Raw genomic sequence first — 24,137 nt, 5'->3', positions numbered from 1 at the left:
AATTACAGTTATGAAGTTGCAATGAAATAATTGTACGGTTGGGGTCCCCACATCATGAGGGACTATATTAAAGGGTCACAGCATCAGGACAGGTCCTAAGGGTTGTCCTCCACAAGTGCAGGTACCTTTCCAGATTCCATTCTTCCTCTCTAAGATGATCAAACTTGCCCATAAGGTTTTAAAGATTAAAGGAAGCATACAATGTCCCTACAGGCGCTCAGTCAATGAAAACTGTTAGTGGTATCACCACTACCCCTGAATCACCTCGGCAGTGATAGGTCTACCAACACCAAAATACAAGCATCTTTATTCCAATTGTACTGTACCACCAGGGTCACAGTTACCATGATTATGGCTATCCCATAGCTAGTCATGTTGCTACTGATATTGTTAGCCAAAGATACTTTTATAAAAACATTTTACAATTTATTTGTGGGAGCAGGGCATGAAACTACCACAGCGCACATGGGGAGGTAGGGTACAATTTTCAAAGATCAGTTCTCTCCATCTACTATGTGTGTTGTAGGGAACTGACCTCAGCTTATCAGACTTGGAGATAAGAACCTTTACCCACTGAGCTGTCTGCCGCCCCAGCATGGCCAAATAGAACATGGCAATGGAGAACACAAGCCTCGCCGGGTTAGATTTCAGAGTGGCTTTAATGGTTCGAGAGACATTAGCATTGATAATAGGAGATACAAACTGAACTCCCTGTCCCCTCTAAACAGCCACAAGTTATAAACACGACTGTCTCTTTAAGAAACTAGATTCAAGGGCTAGAGAGATGGCTCAATGGTTAAGAGTACTGGCTGCTCCAGAGATCCTGGGTTCAACTCCCAGTACCCACAGGGCAGCTCACAACTGTTTATTTTGGTATGCAGACATAACGCAGACAAAATACCCATACATAGAAAAATAAATAAATCTTAAAGAAAGGAGGGATGAAAAGAAACTAGATTCTGGAATGCTAGATATCTGACAAAGACAAATTTTTGATAATTTAGAAAGGCAGAGAAACTGCTCATATCCAGAATCAGAAAAATGGCAAATGGTCAGAAAAGTATATAAAAACGGTGAATTCTCAGAATGTGAAAAAGGAAGAGATAGAAGGATGAAAGGGCAGTGCTCGCACTGGGTTTTGTAAAGAGGAGGCATAAGCTACTTAGCTCTCACTCTCCGTGGAAAATGAACGAACGCAGGAAACCGGGAGAGTAACCCCTCTGGAGCACCACTGTGGAGGGCACCAGGCTGGAAAGGTCGATGCCGACGGAGAGGAGAGCCTAGGCGAACCTCTGAGCTCCCCCTGATCTGTGACCATTCTGTGCAGGCGGAGGTCTCAGTGGACCAGAGTCCCCTTTACAAGGTATAAGGAAGATCCACAGGCCTTTCTATTTAAAAGCTGTCCTCAGAGCCTCTGATCTAAGATAGGCAGGTAACAAGAGTTACCTTGAAAATATTTGGGAGAATGACCCCACTGGAGAGAAGCCTTTGTTCTAAATATCTTAGACGAGGAAGATCAGGCAACACAAAAAGCTATTTACTAAGGATTTCTGTGAGTATTGAAATTTAAAGGGGTTTCTAAATTTGCTAGGGAAGTCAATCTTCTGGTTATAGTTCCTTAGGTGTTTTTGTTTTTGTTTTTTCCTCAAAGTGGCTTTACTAAATGATTTGTGTACAAAATTCGCCCATTGACAGTGTATATTTTATTAGTGTTTCAGTAACTGCATAATGGCTATTGCATTTCTGGTTCTCCTTCCCCGTTCTGTGTTTTTCTGGTGCAGGGACAGAGTACAGGGTCTCTCACACTATGCCCTCAGCATACATGGCTAAATGCATAAATATTTTTATTTAGTTTAGAATACTTCACGGTAGGCTTGAGAGATAGCTCATTGTTAGAAAGCTTGCCTGCAACTAGGAAACCTGGGCTTAGTCTTTAGTACAAGAAACTAGGGCTTCTGGTAAACTCCAGCCTGGAGGTGGAAGTGGGGCCAGAAGTCATCCTGGGTAACCAACTAATCCGCCAAACAGTATTCCATGGCAAACAGAAGCCGCGTTTGCTGATGGAAAGCCCAACAGTAAATGCCATATTACCCTGATATCTAGCCATTCAGGAGGCCTTCCAGAGGATGGGTAATGACAAGGTCAGGACAGGACTGGGATCGCAGGGAAGGTGGGGTGGGCACCCAGAGGCTGTTCCTTCTCTCCTTGTTACATTTTGTTCAAGATCAGATGTGTGTGTTCACATCTGAACTACCCGTCCTATTTGAATTTGATTATAATGGAAATACTTTAAAGAGCTTATTTGGGGGCTGAGGCAATGGATGGCTCAGTGGGCAAAGTCTTCCTGCACAAGCATGAAGAACTGAATTCAGATCCCTCACATGCATGTAGAAGCCCGGTGCTGTAGGCAGTGGTATATGTCTGCATCCCCAGTGGAGCTGGGGGGACCCAGGGTCTGCTGGCCAGCTAGTCTAGTAAAATGTCAAGCTCCAGGCTCAGTGAGAGAACACCTTTCAAAAAATAAGGTAGACAATGAGAGAGGAAGACGTCCGGTACTGATCCCTCGTTTCACAAGTGCACATACCAGCTTGCACACCAGCACAATACTCACACACAGACACACGTCACACACACAAACACAAGGTTAACATATACAGCCCATCATTTGTGTATTTACTGTTATCTAGAAGAAACCACATTTGTACTACTTCATTTAAGAATGATGGTCACAGCTTTATAACTACCTTGCATGTGAGAGATTTCCGAACCCTTTCTGGGCTCTTAATTCTGACTATAAGATTTCTGGGATTTACCCAGCAACAAGAATAATACTTTAAAAATTTTTTTTTAGATATCAGGGAAAATGTAAATACAAAGTAAAGCTATTTCATTATTCTACCTTTAAGAATGGGTTTTAAAGCATCATAGTAAAGATGAAACCTATAATTAAAAAAGTTACCAACCCTAACCTATTAAAAAAAATAAAAACAAAACCAAACCAAACAAAAATCCTCTTCTCCCTTAACACTGGACTGGCCATTTGCCTCTAAAAGCAATGCGTTAGTTATAAGCAACGGGGGAAATTCACTACCATGCTTTAAATGCGTTTTTCTTTTTTCTTTTCTTTTCTAATTGTAATTTGGTATATATCAAGTCTGTCATATAAAGTCTTCGTTGGTGCTCTCAGATTTCCTAAGGGCTGGACTTTTCAGAGCTGGTATAGTGTACAGCTCTGAAAAGTTTAAATGAACAGGGACACAAAGGGAAAAAGCAATTACCAGGAATCTCAGAAGTAGATCTCTGCCCAATCTTTCACTTTTCCCCCGGATTCGCCCGGTGCTGGTGGACTGTTGCTGTTCAGAAATAGATGGGAAAGGCTGTGTGGGATGGGTGGCTGGGCGTGGACAGGGACACGCTGTCACTGCTTAGTGGTTCAAATCTTTCTGTGGACAAAGACAACAAACCAAGTCTTTGGGTGGTTTGTTTGACCTGCGTGAAAGGGCGGCAGTGGGCTTTCTGGTGCTTGAGCAAGTGGGAACGATATTTTTGGCTGGGAAGATTTTTCCAGACTTCTCTCGGGGAGCCTCCGAGAGAGCCATCTGGATCCAACAGTGTTTCTTTTTGTAAAGCTCCCCTGCCCTTGGAAGCATAAAGGAAAGGTGCAGAACTGCGACCACACCTATAAAAACCGCTTGCCTTCTGTATTTGGAAGGGACGATTTGGTACAGCTGGCAGTACGAGAGGAAAAGGAACCAACTCCTTTATGCGTTAATAAGAGATCACTTGTAATTGATGTTCCCCGCATAGGAAGTGTTTATTAATGTCAGCTCATTAGTCCACACTATTGCTCCTTCATGAGTGAAACCAGAATGTTCTAGTTACGTGATACTTATGGTGGTAACGTCATTACTGACCTTGTCTTGACCTTTATCACTGTTAATGGGGCCTAGATCTTGAACGAACACTCCCCACTCCCTCGGTATTTAGTCAGCTTGTGCAGCTGTAATGAATGAAAACTGCTAAAAATGTTCAAACAAAATCCTTCCAAACCCACATGACGTACTCAGGGCAGTGATGGGATTAAAAAGAGAGCACCCGGAAAATGGAATCAAACTCAGGTTTGTAGCCAGATATAGCAGAAAACTCATCATAAATACGGCGCATATATCCGCCATCCCTTCATACTCTCCAGGCCAGAAAGAAGTGGTAATTCTTATGTTAAGATCTCCTTTGATTATGCTCCCTTCAGCAGCACACAGACTAAAATTGGAAAGACACTGAGGTTAGTTTTGCCTTTCTGCAAAGATGACATGCAAGTTCAGGAAGAATTCTGTGTTCTACATGTTGAAAAAAAAAAAAAAAGATTTTCTTTGATGAGTGATCATTTTTAGAAAGCAATGAGCTGTTTCTTGAGCTATCTATCATCTTGGTCAAACAAGCCATGAATGAGGGGAAAGCCTGAGCAGCGACGTCATAATTCAGATGTGAAAAATACACAGGGTCAAATATGCTTTTATATATTGTATTAATACGTATTTTACAGGTACTAAATTCTATGTAATTACCGTTTCTGTTGATCCCAACAGTAAATAATGACTTGAGAAGTTCCCACTATAATTATCCAGTTTTCACATTATATAAAATTCTTAGTGGATTAAAAAAAGAAAAAAGAAAGAAAAACAAGAGAGCTATGTTTCTTCATTAAGCAAACACTAAATCCAGTTCTGAATGGAGAATTTCCAGATATTATAAAATCTCCACAATGAAAAAATATTATATAAATGACAAATGGATAGTTTTAAAGAAAACCCTTTATACTTTTAAAGCAAATCGCACAGAAATGATTTATCCCAGCTAACACATTTTACCAAGTATAGTAGAAGAACTAATGATTTGCAGGTTGTATTTCAGAATACAGTTTTTCTGGAAGGAAGAAAGAATCTGTCTGGTTAATAATGTTAATTAAATTATAAATACCTTACTTCCTGGGAATTAAAACAGGAATAGAACTTATGCTGAATAGCCTTTTAGTAACAGCTTTTAATAAGAGAAACCAAGCTAAAGTTCCAAATTTTAGCCGACTACTTCTGTTCTTATTAATAGGGATGGCTGTGCCAGGTAAAACTGGCTCATCTCAACCTATCTTTGAGCACCATTACCTGCCCAAGGGTCATAGAAGAGGTGAGTTGAATATCGTTATTTTTCTAGGGTAAATTGTTTTTTCACATGTTCTCATACTAAGTGCATCAGACTTAATTTCCACGGAACTGCTAATTAAGAGAAAGGAACACAGAATGATGAAAGTCTGAGCCCCGACAACTCACCTGCTCCTGACACAAACCTTCCCGTGGTTGTCAATTAGAGAGATGGGAAGAAAATGTAGGACTTTTCACTACTACCACTATCAGAAAACATAACTGACCCAGTGTTAAAGGCCAGCTCTGGCCACGCTTCGGTGTAATTGAAGACGGGGTGGGAGAAAAGCAAGGGTACATCCTACTGCCTTCTTGGACTGTTTCTACTTAAAGGAATTAATTAAATGAAATTTTCATCAGAGGAGAGGGATAGGGCCTCAGGGAAACTCATGGGCACCTCACCAGGATGCAAGCCATCCATTTTCCAGCCTTGGGAGTCATCTGTGCTTTGGACAAAATATCCGGGAGTTCGTATTTTTCATAAATGGTACCCATTTGAACTAAGGCAGATGAAATGTTTGTTGGAGGTGATACTTCCTACCACCGAGAGCTTTTTTATAGGAGATCTCTGCCAAAATAACCCACACACTATTTAAACCACACAAGCCCCTCAAGACCCAAGGCACCTACCTGCAGTCCCAATGTTTGAGGCCAGCTAGTTTATAGGCACAGTGAAAGAATCATGCTAACTAGATAAAATAACCATATGTTCCTACCGGAGGCTCCATTACTTGAGTCATTTAAGCCTCGCTGGACAAAAAGCACCAGGGCCATTTGCTGTTGGAATCAAACCTCCACAAAGTGGACATAGGAGAAATGACCTAATAGGTAATGCTGTCTTCTGTGTTAAGGAAAGCTGGCCTGCCACACTGTTGTGAAAGTGAATGCCCTAATTATACCCCAACAAGAGGGGCACTTCTTATTTGGAGAATGAAAAGGGAAAAAAGCCCAGATTTAACATTTACATTGCCATTATCAAAGGTCTGGGCAATTTTCCCTAGGAATAATATTTTCAAGATATAATGGAAAAAGTGTGTGCGGGGTGGGGTGGGATACGGTTTGTAGTCTTTATTCAGGAACTTAAGAGGCAGGAAGGGAGTGTTTCTGGTCTGACTTTTGTCTGGGAGCTGGTGAGGTGGGGAGGGGGGTAAACCTTTTCCATCTGCTTACAGGCCAGGTATCTGCATTCGTCGGTATGTTTCAGTGTGAAGCAGGGTGTCTGGTTCAAGAAGGCAGAACCATCCACATTGGATCTGTCTGCCATCTCAAGGGAGCACATGCTGCCTCAGTTTACTCTCTCAATATGTGTTTCTTGCTTGCACACTGTCAGCTGGTATAAGGCAGAATAGAGGAAAAGGATATATAGTGTGCATACGTGTGTGTGTGTGTGCTTGTGCATGTGTGTATGTGTTTCTGCATACATACAGGTATGAGGGAAGGAGATGATGGAGTTGTTCGCATGTGTTGATTAAAGATTGCACAGTTTTTCTTTCTAGGTAAATATGTTCATTTACTGGCAATCCTCATTTCAGATTGAAATACAGAAACAAATGTGAAATACAATTTCAACTTAAAATTACTTTTCTGTGAAATGCATAATTTTTTGATGGCCACCATTGACATGAGATGAAAAAAAACTATTTTTCATGAGATGAAAAAAAAACTATTATCCTATTTAGTATATTGTCCAAATAGGATCTTTCCTATGTAGATATTCTGCCTTTGGATATTTACGTGTGTGTGTGTGTGTGTGTGTGTGTGTGTGTGTGTGTACAAAGGTCAGTCTGTGTGTAGGGCAGGGGGTGGAGAGGGAGGTGGTATTCTTGGTCAGGGTTGAAGGCAGACATCCACAGGGAATGACCTACTTAATATTGTTACCCATTTGTACAAGTCTTGGGATTTTCAGGTGTCCTTGCAGCCAGGGATCATGTAAAGGACACTTGTCACATAGGTGTCACAGACCCACCACTGAAAACCAGATTTTGCTTCTTCTCTGCTGTGTTTTTATTTATTTATTTTCACAAGAGTGAATGTTTAACATTTAGGACCTTACTAATCTTTTAGTATCCTTCCTAAGTAATTTTGAGTGGAGTACATGACAACTCTGTTCCTTACAGAAGTCACGGATTGAGGTGAGATTATCTCCAGGATAGGTTTATAAAAGCAACTTCCCCCCATCCCTCTGAAAAAGAGGCAAACAGTATTATTGCAAATAACCTTTAAGATAATTAACTAACAATGCTGCAACTAGCATAAAATCTTCCTTCAGGCGACACCTAATTTAAGTGTTACTGGCACAAAGTGGAGACAGATTGTGCATTACCACCGCAATATTTACATAGCAGAAACCCACAGAGCGGGAAACGCCAGGCTCAATGAAGCACTAAATTAGAACAACCGTACCCAGTGTTAATTTGCCTTTCATTCTTTCCAAATCTCAGGTCCAGAAATCAGTACCAATCCATCTACACCCCCTACTCCTGAATGACTAAACCCGAGGAGGTGCTAGCACCTTTTTTTTTTTTACCCCACCCCCACCCCACCCCCCAATTAAAATAACTTGAAATTTATTTCTTCTCTCCACAAGAACCATGTGGTCAAACTGTGATTATTTCGTTATAACGCGTTCCTACTTTGATCTGAATTCATTTTCGTACAAACGCCACATCGAAGACGACACAGCAGAGCCTAAAAAGGCTTTTACTTGTTCCGAGACTGCCAATACAGCTTATGAAAAAAAAAAAAAAAAGACGAGAGAGGGGAACCAATTAGTGAGATATTTAGGGAAAGGAATAGTTGTCTACCTTCTGCAATTTTCTCATTGATAAATTTTATTTCTGTTCCACATTTCCCATTTCTCCTGCCAAATGTAATGAGTTTTCCTTAAGCTATCCTTGTCTGCAATATTTTTAACTCCAGCACCACTCAATCAAGGTATCAACAAAAACATTTACCTTTCCCAGCTGCTGGTGTTGTTTGAAGGCAGCAATCAGCTCTTCAGCCCACTGAATTTTTTCCGGGGTTGGAGTAAACTGTTCCTGTACCACAGCAATCTGGTTAGGGTGGATCACCTGTTTACCTGCAAAGAGAGCAACCACACTGGAGGCTCCAGACAGACCAGATGCACCCAGCTGGGGACATCCCTGGATGCTTCATAGAGTGGGTGCTGAGGAACTGAACAGTACAAAGTCAAACCTACAACCAAGCATGCTTTCCCAGAAAACCATGTAAGAGCAAACACAAGTATGGGAGTTACTACACTCTAGATTTAGGTAGATTTGTCCCTTCAGCGTAGAAAAGCTTGAATTTTTAGTTACAGGTGGCTAGATGGGGCAGCTTGTTAAATAACTACTTTGCTTGGATTTTAACTGGAGAATGTCTGCACGTTATTCATTATTTTGAGTTAAAGGTAGAGTGAAACTAAATGGGAATTCTCTCAAATTGTCTAAGCTGTCCAGTGCTTGTTGGGGGGGGGGGGTTGTGGTGCTTTCTATAGCTCCTATACGAGTGACAGACAGTTATAGTTCAGCTCACAGTAGATGTTATGATCATATCAATACCAAACACTGCCTTACAATGATACATTTCACTTTTTTGAGCATGTTATTTTAAACATGTCAATTTCAACGAAAATATGTCTAAACTAAAAGGCAAATTTGAATACTGTGGCATCTAGATTACTCGATTTCACATTTTTTTTAAATAGAAAGATTACAAAAATTTATCTGTTCCAAAATATATCTGGATCTCCCCTTTCTCCTTATTGTATGAGAGTTGTTTTGTCTTCAAATGATAAGAAATGGTATCTATGTAGAAATATCTTCAAAAGGAAATTGTATGTATATAGAAATGCCTTCAAAAATCTTTGATTCTTTTTGAAGTTTAAGGGTTTTAAATAAAAGCACCATCCATATACAAGCCTCAAAGGATTGTATGTAATTGCAACACTCTTAATAATAATAATAATAATAATAAAAACGATTTAACAATCAGGGAAGTGTGGTATCTAATCAGGTCATTAATAACATGCAATATAATTTAATGTCACAATGAGATTAAATTACATTACATGATAAAGTTATGAACATAAATTGACTCTTTAAAACTGATGTACACTTAATGGCTGCTAAATATATTTGTTGTCTCATCAATTTGCTCTGCTTTTTAAACAGTTGCTGCAATATTTAACACTATATGTCACCGCCCACATTTTTATAAACTACCAGTTTCTGTTACTATACTTATTCGGTTGAACAGATAAAGGAACAATGTGAAAATAGTAAAACAGGGATTTTCTTTTTCTAGTGTTTTTAGGTACATAGATAATATTCTCTTTAAACCTCAACATAATTAAAAATTCTGTTATCATTTCATTCGTGCCTGCCTGCCAGCATAGTAGAAAAATGTTATGACTCTATATGCATAAAGGCACTTCAAACTATTTGAAGACTAATTTTTAGAGCCAATAGGAGCTACAAATGTGAACTCTTTTCAAATAGTAGATATTGATTCCACACTTAATTATAAACAGTAGTAATAATATTAAAGAGCTTGCCAGTGCCCAGTAGTCATTTCCTAAATTGCTAGCCCTGGATTTCATAATTTATGTACATAATTTACATTGCTGTGCAAAAAGGCAGATTTCACGGGAACTTCTTGGTACAGGCTCTGTAATGTGAGGAGCAAGTGTAACTAGTTAGCTGGGTTCTTGTGAATGTAACAATGTAACTAGTTAACTGGGTTCTTGTGAATGTAACTAGTTAACTGGGTTCTTATGAAACCTCCGGACTGCTCGGAAGCACCTACGTTTCAGTACGAGGCCACTGTTATGTGTTGTGGTCTTGAAATCTATGTACACTTTCATGCCAAGGATTCTTTTGTCCATCTATATACATTCCAGTCACTGCATAATGGGCTTTAATGCCATGTGGGGCACAAGCAAATATTTTAGCCACAAGAGTTCTTATTGACAAGTTACCAAGAGGGTGCAAAATTGGACAGCATTAAAATTTATGACCGTGAGATCCTCTTTACAAGGCTGCTTGATATATCTTGCTTTAAATCAATACCTGTCAAGTTTTTTAGGCAACTGTATGATGGTATCATTTTTGTCTTGTACAAAAGACTGCAAAAACATTCAGAAAACTATATTGCTTCATATTCGTAAGCTCGCCTAGCAGCCTGTAATGCTGTATAACCATAACGGCTAAGGCAGTGGGAAAAGCTTTCTCCCACAATTTAGTTTCGGTCTCTTTTATTATTTAAAAAAAAAAAAAAACCTAAAAAACAAAAAAACCCTAAAGTTAATGTATACAGCCATTGGGACTGATGTTAAACCAATCAACTCGAGTGGGGACCCCATTCAATAAAGACGGCAAAAAGAAAACTACAGCCTACTGTTTGATGTGATGCTAGATTTTCTTGAGGGAGGAAAAGGAAGGGAGAAATTATATAATTTTATTATAATCTCATAAAGTAATGCTATATGTGTATGTACACACTAAAGTTTTCATGCTGAAGTACCCCAAACCCTTGCCCTGGTCCAGTCTTGAGTTATGGGTAACAGGACACTTTTGCTGAATTTTAGAGCCCTGGCCACCTGCTTCAGATAAGTATTGTACAGTTGGTGACAATACTAGGCCTTCTCCTCTTGGCCCCACCCCCGCCCTACCTTCTGCTGCTTCTCTCCCTCTCTCCTGCAAGATCTAAGGTATCACAAATAAGTTCCAAAAATTAGTACCCTAGGATCACGAGAGTCATAACACACTCCGAGAGAGAGCAGGAGTTAAAACGTACACAGTCTCATAGCTTTTGATCACTTTTTTTTTCTTTTAGTGTGCAGAAATATAGTCGGGGAAACAAAGACCTCTCCAAATCAGCAGGTATGTGTGGAGTGTGGCCCCCAGCTTACAGCTTCTGCCACTTGGAGGCACAATGGGCATTGTGCCCTCAGTGCCTCCCTGCACCCCAGCTTCCATCTTCCTGTGATTTAATACTCCCCGTTGGGCAGAAACAATAGTGCCAGGTCCATAGGTTCTTCGTGCTGAGTTGGGCACAGTCTAGACATTTAAACCGGATTTGAAATAGCTTGTCTTCTGAGATTGAATTGGGGACCAATTCAATTCAGTCCTGTATCTTGAGAAAACTTTGAACCCCAGAGGAATCTGGGGTGGGGGTGGGGAACTAAACCAAGGACAGGAAGGACTGGTGGCTGAGACCAGGGTGCCTGGCAGCCAATGCCACATATTGTAGGCCAACAACATTGGTCTCTATTAGATAGATTTCATGGGCCTTTTTTTTCTCCCAACTTTTCCATTTGGGCCACATCCTGACTGGCCAGGACAGGCATGCCCTACCCACATACTGATTAGCAGGGGGATTCCTTTCTCTCTGTCTTTATTAAATATAAGGAGAAAGCATTAATAGTTCAGATCTTTAAGAAACATCGCTGTGCTTGGGATCATGTGTCTTTAAGCTTAAGAATTAGAGGTTCAGGATTATGTCAGTGCACTGTTATATATGAAAAGCAACATCGGGTTTATTTAATTCTAAGATAACTATACTATTGCTTAAGTCTTTCCATTTTGTTTCAGGATAAGACATCCTCCGCCAACACACAATTTACATTTCAAGGTAACCTGTGAGACATGTAGTTCAAATCTGACTAGGCATAGTATCAAAATAATTTATAAAAGGGATAAACACCATTCCTTCCCTCTCCTCCTTCTTGCTGGGTACATTTATAGTTAGCAATCTTAACACTTTCATCATAAGAATCAATGAGAGAATGAGAGAGAGACAGAGAGACAGAGACAGACAGACAGGGACAGAGAAAATATGTGAGCATGTGTACACACCCGAACAGGACCATTTATATATAAGATTCTATTATGGTTTAAAAACAAAAAAACAAAAAAACAGAATTCCATTGCAAAAACCTGATTTTCAGTTTCCTTCAACTTACAGGTTCAGGAGTGATGAGTACTGGTGACCCTCAGCTGCCTGCCTCTTCCCCATATAGACCCGTGAGGGACCCACTGACCTTGGTGCCAGCAGGTACCCACACGTGGCAGCAGGTGCACAGACACTTTTTGGGAGACACAGGAAGAAAGAGGGGCTTCCCATGGCCAAATGATTTTAAAAAATAATCATGAGTAAAAAAATCACAGGTAATATCAATTGAAAATTAATCAATACTTTAGCTATTTTAGAAACATTTTCTTATATTTCACCAACCTAAATTCTGACTGTTTTTCACTCTCAAACCCTCCCATAATAGTCTCATCCTTTGCCTGGGATCAGCTCAAATTAGACCGATATACTTAAAAATACAGAAAAGTGTAAAGGAAAAAAATAAGTGTAAAGGAAAAAAATTCAAGCAAATATTTTGTTTTGTAATTTGCAGAGACAAAAACAAAAAATGGACAACAACAAAAACAAAAACAAAAATAAAACCCAAAACCAAAAAAAAAAAAAAGAAAAGAAGGAAGGAAGAAAGAAGAAAGAAAGAAAGAAAGAAAGAAAGAAAGAAAGAAAGAAAGAAAGAAAGAAAGAGGAAATCACCCACAAACAACCCAGGTGACAATCATCAGGTGCGCTCTGCTCTGTGCAGCCTTCTCATGTTACAGGGTATAGGGCTCATAGACATCTTTATTTTCCGGAATGCCCGCTAATGTACACACTGCTCTCTAAGACAGCACCAGGAGTCATACCAGTGAAGCCCATGGCAGCTGCTTCTCTTGACTGTCTGAGAAGTCCATCTTCATCTCGGAAGTCAATGTACACAAGATCTATGGCTTGTAGGCCAAAGGCCTTTGCCGTGACAACAATCTTCTGTCGGGCATAGAGGATATCTTGGGTGTCCTTGTTGCTTGTTGCACCTGGAAGTGAGTTACGTGTAGAAAAGGGAGGCTTTAACCTTGGAAACCAAACCCAGTCATATACTACGGAAACCAGGTTGCCTCCCTGGAAACTGTCTCCCAGAAAAGTAATTATTCCAATAAGCAGGAAGGCAGGTATATAGGGAAGAAGTGTGGAATGGCATATATGTCTAGTGGACTGGAACAATTTCCAATACAATCACTTGTAATTGCGTTCGGATGGAAGCGGGTCACCGGGGCCCCTAACAGATTTACCTCCTTTGTGCAATCACTTGGAGAGTGTCAGCCCAAAGATAACACTACAACAAGTGTCCAGGAAGCTGCATGTGGGGGTGGGGGTGGGGAATAAGCTCACTTCTTAGGAATGGCATAAGCTGGTCTTGTGACATCTGTCCTCAAAGATGTCCTGATCCAGTGCTTTGGGGTCCTGGGTTTGGGGGAGGAAGACCCTCATTTTGGGAGAGGCAGAAAGTGCCTGAATGCCTTCTGTACTAAAATACACTTAGCTGTGGGACACACGAATGTCTCCTGGAAAGACTTGTATTAAAATAAAATTTTCTTTTTCTCCCTGAGGGAAGGGAATGTGTCAGTGTTTAAACTTGGGCTACAATACCCATTGTTCAGGAAGAGTGTCCCCAGCCCACTGGGGTGTGGTTCTGAAAATAGTTTCTGTAACCTTGGCCTTTAATCTCCAACCATAGATACCCAGAAAAGGGCTCAAGGGGTATCAGAAGGGCTGGCAAATATTTAACAATAAATGCTCTGAAATATACAGTAAGGTAAATTTACAATCTATCTTAAACATGCCTACTACATTTAACATAGAAGACACAGCATGAAGCACTTGAACATTCCATTTTTCCATTTAGAGACTCAGGTCTTGTGCTTAAGTGAAGACAACATATTTCAGCCAGCATCAGTAGTAGTAGAAACTGAGTAGACCCCATACATTCTTGGACATGCCTGAGGTTGTGGAGGTTTTTATTAGTTATTTCATAAATGAGTAGAAGTAAGAAGGTGGGATTCTGGAAGCAGGAGATGGAGCCTAAATTATCAGGAAGTGGTGGTCAGTTGTCATGAAAAGGCACCATCGGGCTAGCAAATACACATTATTATGTAAATGTCTCTTTGTGAAGTGGCAAAGGAGAAAATTCTTGAGCATGCGCGCGCGCGCGCACACACACACACACACACACACACACACAACTGAGGGGGGGGCGGGTTGGAAGACAGATCTTTGACACCTATGCTGGCTCGAAAATCTTCTCCTCCGAAAACGACTGCATCTAAGCAAAGACCCACTTGAGGTCCGATCTTTAGTGTTTCTTCACACACTGCCTGGAAAAGAGCAGAGCAGGGTCTCAGAGGCTGGGAGCCAATGCATCATCAATAGAAAAAATCCAGATCCTAACACACTTAGGCTAAAACAAACTGAGACCTTCCCAAAAGCATTTAATAGTCTTCAGATAAACGCCTCATATGCATCTGTTCTGCCTGGTGGTTTCATCAATATAGCTATCACAGTTTATTATATAGTTAGAACACTCCAATTATACGGCATCCAATTTTCTAGGTAACTTTTGGTAAACACTTTTAACTTCTACTATAGGTAATTCATGTGTCTCCAGAATTTGTTTTTGTTTTAAGAGGACTCTTATTATGACAAATGTAAAACCACAAGAGAGGAGGAAAAAAATATTTTTTTAAAATCAAACTAATTGGATTATTTGCATTAGGATCAAGTAAAGTGGTTTCAGGCTTACAGTCAGGCAGTGCAAAACCTACAACTTCAGAGAGAAAATAAAAATGCTACCAGTCACCCAGGGCGTGTGAATAAAGCAACTCTGACGCGTCCAGCTGAATGTAAAGAAGAATCACGTTTGCTATAGATGTAGCTATGAGTCTTGGGACATGTGGCCGTAATGTACTAACATCTGTGTGGGTGGGGAAAGAGTGAAGGAAGTGGTGGAGATACTGTTGATTAATTTCAGGCATTGTGAGAGCTCCTAAGTACATTACCGAATAAAATGGCAAAACTGTGCTTTAAAATTAAACCGCTGCATGTATCTGATCCCAGCTCTGGGGTGTGCTTTTGACTATACTCGAGGGTGCTAGGGTGGCTGAGGACTTTGTGGTTGTTTGTCTGAAGGAGTTGGTCACGAGACAGAGCTCGAGGCAACCCCTAGACATTTGTACTGGGCCCTTCTTACACAGTCCTACAGCTTTCCAAAGCTTCCTCTGACCCTGATTTGCTCCACTGCACGCAGGTCAGCTACTTCTGTTTTTAGTGATTCCCCCCCCCCCAACTCTCTGGAGTGGAAAAAAATAAATAAATCAAAATGCAAAACCAAAACAAAACAACCAAGGGCTAGAAACTTCCGGGAAGAAGTACAGGGAGTGCTAGACGGCCATTCAAAGTCAGGTGATACGAGGGACACACATGATTTTGGGGAAATGATACAAAGGTTTGCAGACCAAGAGGAACAAACGAGCTGGCTATGAATCTGGTAAGGCAGGTAGTTAGATGCAGACACACAGTGGCTGAGACAATTCTCAGCTCATCTTTTTTGAATGTGTGTTAGAAAACACTTTATGTTTGAAATGTGGCAAACTGAAACAAGAGGCTACAGATTATTTATATATATGAACTATGAACAATATTCATATCTGCTAGGGATTTCAGATTATAGTACCAGAGAGGCCAGGGTATTTGCAGACGGAAAGACAACTGGTAGGAAGGGCAATTTAAACTCAGTATATAAAGGTGAAAAGTAAAATTTCCATATATGCTTAAACTATGCATGTACTAATTCAAAGCATACATTTATTTTGTGATTTTATTTTTATGCATACTCCAGGAACATATAAATGTTTGGAGAGACTGAGAACACCTCTTTTTTCTTTTTTAACTAGTTTCTTTGTCTTCCAAGATATTGACAACCTTGTTATTGGAGCAGGACAGATAAGAAATGACTTGAATATCTTACTTGGTTTATTAATTTTTCTTTAAAAAAATTTTTTTAAGTAGATGTTCAAACTAAAAAAAAAAAAAAAAAAGAACCACAAAAAACAAAAACAAAAACAAAAAACAACCAGAAGTTCTCTTTAGGAAATCAAAGTAAAACACTAACTCACATGACTACACTAGGGATGACTTCCTTACCTTAAAATTGAGCAAACCCATTGCAGTCTCCACAAAGGGGATTAAATTCATTGGTTGTTCAAGTTTTCGGCCTTTTAAGTGGAGTGAAAATTTGTCTGAAAACTAAAATCAGAGATGTCATAGGTGATTAGACAGAACAGAAGCTCAGCCCCTGAAACGCAGACAGAGCAAGGCTGAAAAGCCTCTGACCTGAGGAAATACCCTACCCCAGCCTCCAGCATTCACACAAAGGAATGGGGAGGGGGCAGGAAGGAAGAAGGAAAGCAGAGAAAACTGAAGGTAACAAGGTCCCCCCAAATCACAGTGAAACCTCAAACACCACAATCCGGTTCCCTCCGAAAGGAATACTTTGAGGCCTAAGAGTGAAAGGGAAGGAGAGATTCCCAGTTTAAATGCTCTCCTGGAAAACATATTTACTCAGGACTTATCACCCTCTCTCCTCCACTGAATGCAAATGGCAGGCGCTCAGAACAAAGCAGACCTCTCTACCTGCCCCTTCTGTTTTTTGTTTCAGACCCAACACCAACACATGTGCAACTGTTGGCTGTCTTTTACATATGTGCGATCCGAATTATCCGTTATAGCGCCACTATCCTTTGTTCTGGAAGGTTTTCTTCATATATTTTTTTTTTAAGCTTACCTAGGAAGACCTTAAAAAGGAAGTTTAATTCTTTGAAGACCAAAGCTTGCCAATTTTTTCCATGAGACCAGTTCACAGCTAGCTCTGTGCTGCCAGTGGGGTAGCCCAAATTCCAAAATCTATCATCTGGAAACATACAAAAGCTCTCGCAGATCCTCCACACCCCTGTTTCAAAAAAAGGGGGAGGGAGCCCCACAATCTAAATTGTAAATCTATTATGTCTATCTAGATCTAATAAGATGTGGGAAGATTAAAAAAAAGAAAGAAAGAAAGAAAGAGAGAGAGAGAAAGAAACACAGGTATAATAAAGATATTTTTGTAAATAAAGTTGAAAACATATCTATCCATTTAAATTTAAGGAATATTCAGCCATTAATGGATATCAAAGGAAAAGGGAATTTTAATCATCTCTCCATTCAGTCTCAGTTGGGTAAATCATATCTAAGAGATTTGCATAAATATAAACCATCAAAGACTTTTCATCTTCAAAGGGGGCTTCAAGACCCTATAAGCTTTGTACTGTAATCATCACAGGTCAACCCTGCAGGAATAGGGCTGCTATGGCAACATAAAAAAACTAATGCTTAAGGCTTAGCATAATATTCTCACTAATAGAAAGGAAACTCATTTTAAAAGCTGGCAGCCTATTTACCAGAAGCAGGATTAGAGGTGTTATTTCCCTTTTTACCTGCCCCTCCTTGCCTGCCTGCCCCCCCTAAAAAATACCTAATCACTGGGATCTTTAAAAAGCTTTTGAGCGATTTGCAGTAACTTTACAATTAGGCTAAAATAAATCACAGCTTTCAGTAATGAAGAATGATTCCCGTTGCTCTCCGCCCCTCCCTCTTAGACGGCGTCACCGTCACCTCTCAGTAACTTTCAGGGAACAGAATAACCCACCACAACAGCCAGGGTGAGGAGAGGGCTGAAAGCTCGCTCAGGGGCAACCTGTATGGTATCAGATGCTGTGAAACAGAAAATGTAATTTATGTTACAATTAAACTTGAAAATGAGTAGTGAAATATTGGTGGCTTGGGTGTTGAGTACTTAGCTACTGATTTTCCTTTCTCATTAAAAAAGAAGGAAAAAAAAGAAAGGAAGGAAGGAAGGAGGAAAAAAGAAAACTTACAAGGCTACTTGAACTATTCTCTGGGATAGTCATTACAACTGCAAAATTCGTAAAGTTTACAACTAGGTAAATCTTTTACAAGATATCCCCTGTTCTTAATGAACAAAAATCTCCAATGCCTTTTGCTTTATAGTCAATAGGGGCATTTAAAAATTAAATATGCTAGCCCCTCCCCCATCCCCATCCCCTTCTTTCTTAAAAAATTGCATTAAGTACTAACACAAAAGGTAACTAGTGGAGAAGTTTCAATTAATTTTTTCAAAAGGAGACGATTAAATGTTTCCGGCCTGGTAAAGTGTTCATTTCATCGAGGTGGAGGGGACTGGGGAGGGGGGCGTGAGGAAAAGAAGGGGGGAGAATTACAAAGAGACTGGGGAGGAGGTGAAGTAGCAGGGCTCAGCAATTCTTTCAATTCCAGTGCACACCCAATAGCGTGTTGGAAGAATACGCACTGTTGGGATTTGTGGGAGAATTGTCCCGCGACAAAAGAGGCAGAGTTACGCTTGTTACAGCCCAATAAGCCGTGCCAGTCAGACAAGAGCCCACACTAACGACAAAAGGCGAGCGGGCGATTCTCACACAAAAGAAAACAAGTAAGCCCATCTTTCAGTTGTGCGTCAGGCTTGAGGTTTTACGCTTCGCATAAATACAAACGGAGAGGAAAAATAAACAGCCCCAGAGACTTCTACTAACTAGAAGTCCTGTTTCAACTTCAGTGTCTCCCTTGCATCCGAGGATTCCAAACAGTGATGCGAAGCTGTAGCTCAGAATTGGGGAGATAACCCCCATCCTAAGCAAGTGCGTTAAGAGGCATAAAGGATGAAACCAAAGAAAGAGGGACTTCAGAATCCTCCATCAACTTAATACATATCTGAGTGGTGTTGGAGCCCTCGGGACAGTCGTCCGCTCTAACAGCTAAGGCTGTTTGGTGAGATCTCCAGTTTTTCTAAGTAAACACAAGGTCTTTAAGAGGATCCCAATGCAGAGCTGTCAACACAAATACCTTACCATTTTCATGTACGTTAACTTTCAACCTTCTAGTAGCTACAATTGAAGAGTAGGGTGAAATAATGGCCTCTCACATCTTATATTCAACTAATAGAGTACACATATTATTACTGCAATAATCAATATTAAAATTTTTGAGATACACTCCATTTTACTTTCTCTACTTGGAAAGAACATCGAGTCTTTAAACTCAGACATGTGTGCACCCTACTTATCACAAGCACACTCCAACTTTCTCTGGCCACAGTTCGAATGCTGAGTGAGTGGCAGGTGATGCAGCATATTCAGGTGGATTTAAAAAGTGAGCAGCTAGGGCTGGACAGATGGTTTAGTGGTTGTTAGGAGTACTTGCTGTTCTTCAAGAGGATCTGGGTTCAATTCCCAGCACCCACATGGCAGCTCACAACCGTCTATAACGGCAGGGGGCCCAACATCCTCATACAGAAATACAGGCAGGCAAAACACCAATGCCCATGAAATAAAAGTGAAGTGAATTAATCTCTCTCTCTCTCTCTCTCTCTCTCTCTCTCTCTCTCTCTCTCTCTCTCTTTTAAGTTAGCAGTTTTACTAGGTATAGCAGCTCCTTGGCATACTGCTTTGTCAGGATCCACAACCTTTAAGATAATATGAAATGGTGCTTTGAAACCCCCCACCACCACCATCCCTTCAGTCCAGTCACTCCCAAAGGTTCTGCCACAAGTGGTATAATAAAATGGCATTTTATTCAAGGGACTTGCAGAATAATAGTAAGTCCCTATTCATCCCCTCCCCATCTCACAATTAAAACAATCATAGAATAATTGGGCCCATTTCAAAGTTTTCTTAAGTAATTTGACATGCCATCCACTTTACATTTCAGGCTTTTATTGGCTGAAAAGTCTGTCATGAAATGAAAACACACCTGACAGTAATTTAAAAAAGGGCGCACCAGAGAGCTGTTCAGGAAATAATATCTGAGCTAATTAAAACCACGAGTTAAAAGCTTCCTGTTTCTTCCTCCAGTTGCCCTTAGGAGTGACCTTTTCCTCCCTTCCCCGGGCTCTTAGCTTCATATGCAGCTAGACCTCCTCACTGCCTACGATGGCTTCAGAGGAGCCTCAGCCAGAACCATCTACGTCATGGCTCTTACAAGTTGAAGCCCTGGCTTTCCAATGGCAGGATAGATGCTCAGAAAGTTAGTGTCCAGGGGCTGACTTGTGAGGGCTACTGAGGAGACTGCTCTGACCAAACCACAAACCCAAAAGTGATGTTTCCAAACAAGAGCTGTTCTGGGAAACATGTTGGGGACTCCTAGATTCTAGGGAGGAGGAAATGGTGGCTTTTCCCATTCACTTTTCATAATCCCTTCTTCTTTCTTTTCTTTTTTGAGTCAGGGTCTCAAGGAGCCCAGACCAGCCTCATGCTTGCTATGTAACTGAGGATGACCTTGAACTTCTGATCTTCGTGCCTCTATCTCCTAAATGCTGGCACTATATGCATTTGCCACCCCGTCCAGTTTATTTGATGCTAGGGAATCAAACCAGGGCCTGGTGCATGCTAGGCACATACTCTACAAATCAAGCTACAACCAGCCACATTTTCTTTTCTTCCTGACTCTCGTTTTTTCTCACGGTACCAACTGAATCCAGAACCTGACACATGCCAAGCAACTGTTTTATCCATGCATGAGCTCTCTCCTCAGCCCTGTGTGTGCATTTCTAAATGGATGCTGTCTACACTCTCTCTGGGTGACTCCTGAGCTGGCCTGTGCTGCACAGAGAAGCACTATTACTTACCCACTGGATTTCTTCAGGGCCTTCTACCTTTGGTAGCATCAGACTAGAGGGAAGAACTCTGGCCTGTAGAAATGTCTCCAGGTCGGCTTCAGCCAGACCACTAGACACAGAGTTGATTCTCACACACTTTTCCGTTGTGCCCAGGTCAAAGTCTTCAAGAGTTTTTGCTATTCTCAATCGAGCTTCATTCTGTAAATATTGAGAAATGTATCTCCGAAATGTATTCTTACCATTAAAGGAAACCCAACGAACAGTTTATAGAGTTCCGAAGGACACTCATAGACATTTGATTAGAGCAACACATTTTCTGCCCACAAACTGATACTGAAAATGAATGATTTCTGCACACTGTTTACAATGACTGAAACACAATGGGGAATGTTCCATCATGCATATTGGTATACCTCTGAATGGCAGAGTAAGTCACTCATTAGTGTGCTTTCCAACTGAAGAGGTTAGAATGACTAATTAACTGAACGTTAACTATCGATGAAGCATGGTTTCAGGTCTATTACATCTCTTCATTTAATAAGTCTTAGAAACCGCATGCCATCGGGACTGTGGCAATGTCACCTGTCAGCATATTCACGTTAGGGGAAAGCTAAGCATTTGCTTTTCTGCTCCCCAGGCATCACACTTAAAAAAAAAAATCATCTTTTTAATTTTATTTTATTTTGTTTTGTGACCAAGTTGTGTCTTGACATTCAGTTAAGAAGGTGCCCACAGGAGTCTGACGCTCAGGACCACGTGAGAGACTCCCCCACTAATTCAGGTGGAAACAGTAACATCACCAAGAAATCCCTCTATGAAGTACTTGACAAATAGACTGTTTTCTTTGATTTGACAGTCTTTGCTGCAGTTATGAAAAGCTGAAAGTCACATTTGAATTATCCCAAGAAAAACTGCGTGAGCCCAAATATGTTATGTATTAGCTTTGAGTTTGAGGTGAAGACTGTGGAAGGGTGGGCAAGGAGGAGCACTAAGGGGTGGGGGTTGGTGTGGAGAGAAAGGAAGCTCTTGGGGCCATTATTTCCTGCCAATTCCAGTTTCAAAAATAAAGTCTTCCATCTTGCCAACAGCCCTCAACAAATTCTCACTGCCAGAATGAACACTTATCAAAGGTAGTTTAATTTGGGAAGAATTTTTATTACACTAATAAAACTTTAAAGCATCTAACTACTGATGAATGCATTAAAAAAAAAAGTCTTGGAGCTGGTTAAGACCACTCACTACTCTTGCAGAGTACCCACATTTACATCCTCGAATCCATGTGGTGGCTTACAACTGTCTGTAACTCAAGTTCCAGGGGAGTGATACATTCTGCTGGCTTCTATAGGCACTAGTTACATACATACATATATAGATGCACCATGTTTGTGTGTATGTATGTGTGCATATATAAATATTTATCAATTTTCTAACAATATACAGCTATTAGAATAGGAGCACATATCTAGGAAAACAGCTCCCAAAAGTACTGATAACCATGAGTCATTTGCTGCAAGTGGTGGAACATTAGCATTCAGGAGGCATGGCCATGAAGAACACAGAGGGCTGAGGCAAGCCTGGTCATAGGGAGTTCCATACTAGTAGAGTTACATGGTAAGAGCCTACCTAAAATAACAACAACAACAACAAAAAGTTCAAATTATTTAAGCCAACACAAGTCTACATCCAGTCAGAGACAATCCAGGACAGTTGATTTAAACCAGACTAAGTAAGTCTACCTCTGAATGGAAACCAGGAAGGCTTCTAGTTGGGGTCTGAGCTACACAGTGTGATAAAATGGTAGCTTAGAGTTATTGGGTCACATGCGAATGTGACCAGAAGGACTTTAGGATGTCTCTGTGCAGAGTGTTGGCTGTGAATAATTATGCCAAGAGAGGCAAAAGCAAGAGAAACCTCATTACCTCAACTGTGGCTTAAGTCCTCATGATGCTATTCTTTCCATTTTTAAATTCTTAAAATCTGTTTTCATAGTGTGTATGTGTGTTGTGGGAAGTATGCATACATCAGGGCGGATGCCATAAGGGGTCAGAGGCATCAGACTCCTCTGAAGCTGGAGTCATAGATGATTGTGAGTCACATTTGATGAGGTGTGGGGAACCAAACACAAGCCCTTTGCAAGAGAAGTGTATAAGCCATCTCTCCAGCACCCACCCTTACCCAGCTTGGTTATTCCATAGTGCAGATCCCACTTAGGTACTCTGCTATGTACCATTGCTGAAGAAGCTAATGGGAACGTACCGATAACCAAGCACAGGAATAAGCAAGGTTTCAAGGCTGTCTACAGTAGCAGTTGGGATTCCTCTGCTTTTACTAGTACACAGCCTCAGAGAACCTAAGAATCAGGTCACGTTGCACACAGCTTGGACAGCTATGAACTCTGGATAGCTTGGGTTTGTAAACACTCCAACTTGTGAGTTCACACTCTACAGTAAGTCAGCCTTGCAGACTTGAAACTCTGAACAGGGGGGAACAAGTCAAATGGTCATACAGCCATGCTGAGTATGAGAGTGCACTCAGGAGGCTAAGGGAGGAGGATGGTGTCCAGTTTCAGACCAGCCTGGTCTACGTTGCAAGACCCTTGTTGAAGGAAGACCAACAAGTGTCCACCGAGCATGTGTGTTTGATGATGCAGAGTTCCTGGCAACTTCTTAAACTGTGTCTCACTCAGCACTAAGCTGATCGGCCGTTTCCTTTGGATTTGAAGGACACTGTGTACAGAGCTCATGCTCTAAACCTGCTTGTGATTTTCTTCTGAGGTCAGATTACCATGGTTTCCACACATTCCTGTTCACTGGGTAAAACTCAATCTTTGCAACTGGCTGCAAGAGAAGCACCTAATTCCAGTCTCTGCACATAATCTGGTTAGTCAGTAACGAGTTATAATAATGAGCCCTGAGAATTCAGCATTGTATTCTTCCTTTTCTTGGTTTTTGTTTTTGTTTTGTTTTGATTTTTGTTTCGTTTTATTGTTTTGGCACAGAATAAACAGGGATCTCTCTCCTGGCATCACCCTATACCTTTCCAAAAATGGAGGCTTGTGTCTGAGGTATATTGACACCCCAAACTCTTGTTAACAGGTTGTTGCTTGCTACAATTTACATCAATGAAGAATGGATCCCTCTGGTATGTATCCCAAAATATCCAACAACCTTACTAAATTTACATCAGCCAACAAGTGTGTGGATTTTTTTTTTTAATGGTGAAATATGTCACTGTGCTAGTAAACACACCCATGCCATCTGTTGGGTTGAGGGAAAGACAGCTTCTAAGAACAATTAGTGCTGTGTCTTCTGTTAGCCTGGTCCACCCAGTTGTGAGGAGAAAGCCGTCCTGAGCTC

General features: G+C 40.8%; 1 protein-coding gene across 3 annotated transcripts in view; it reads right to left on the bottom strand.

Moving 5' to 3' along the window:
- Positions 1 to 24,137, bottom strand: part of Clybl (citrate lyase beta like) — a 213,966-nt gene that overhangs the window by 11,590 nt on the left and 178,239 nt on the right. For all 3 annotated transcript variants that reach the window (XM_029541642.1, XM_021203610.2, XM_029541643.1), the window contains exons 3-7: positions 20,791 to 20,979; positions 16,239 to 16,340; positions 14,320 to 14,413; positions 12,908 to 13,075; positions 8,150 to 8,274 (exon numbers count right to left, since the gene is read on the bottom strand). In XM_029541642.1, coding sequence (XP_029397502.1) covers positions 8,150 to 8,274; positions 12,908 to 13,075; positions 14,320 to 14,413; positions 16,239 to 16,340; positions 20,791 to 20,979 — 678 coding nt within the window. The remainder of the gene's footprint in view (positions 1 to 8,149; positions 8,275 to 12,907; positions 13,076 to 14,319; positions 14,414 to 16,238; positions 16,341 to 20,790; positions 20,980 to 24,137) is intronic.

This window comes from Mus pahari, chromosome 8 (assembly GCF_900095145.1).
Source record: "Mus pahari chromosome 8, PAHARI_EIJ_v1.1, whole genome shotgun sequence".
NCBI lineage: Eukaryota > Metazoa > Chordata > Mammalia > Rodentia > Muridae > Mus > Mus pahari.
This window is presented reverse-complemented; position numbering and strand designations above follow the sequence as displayed.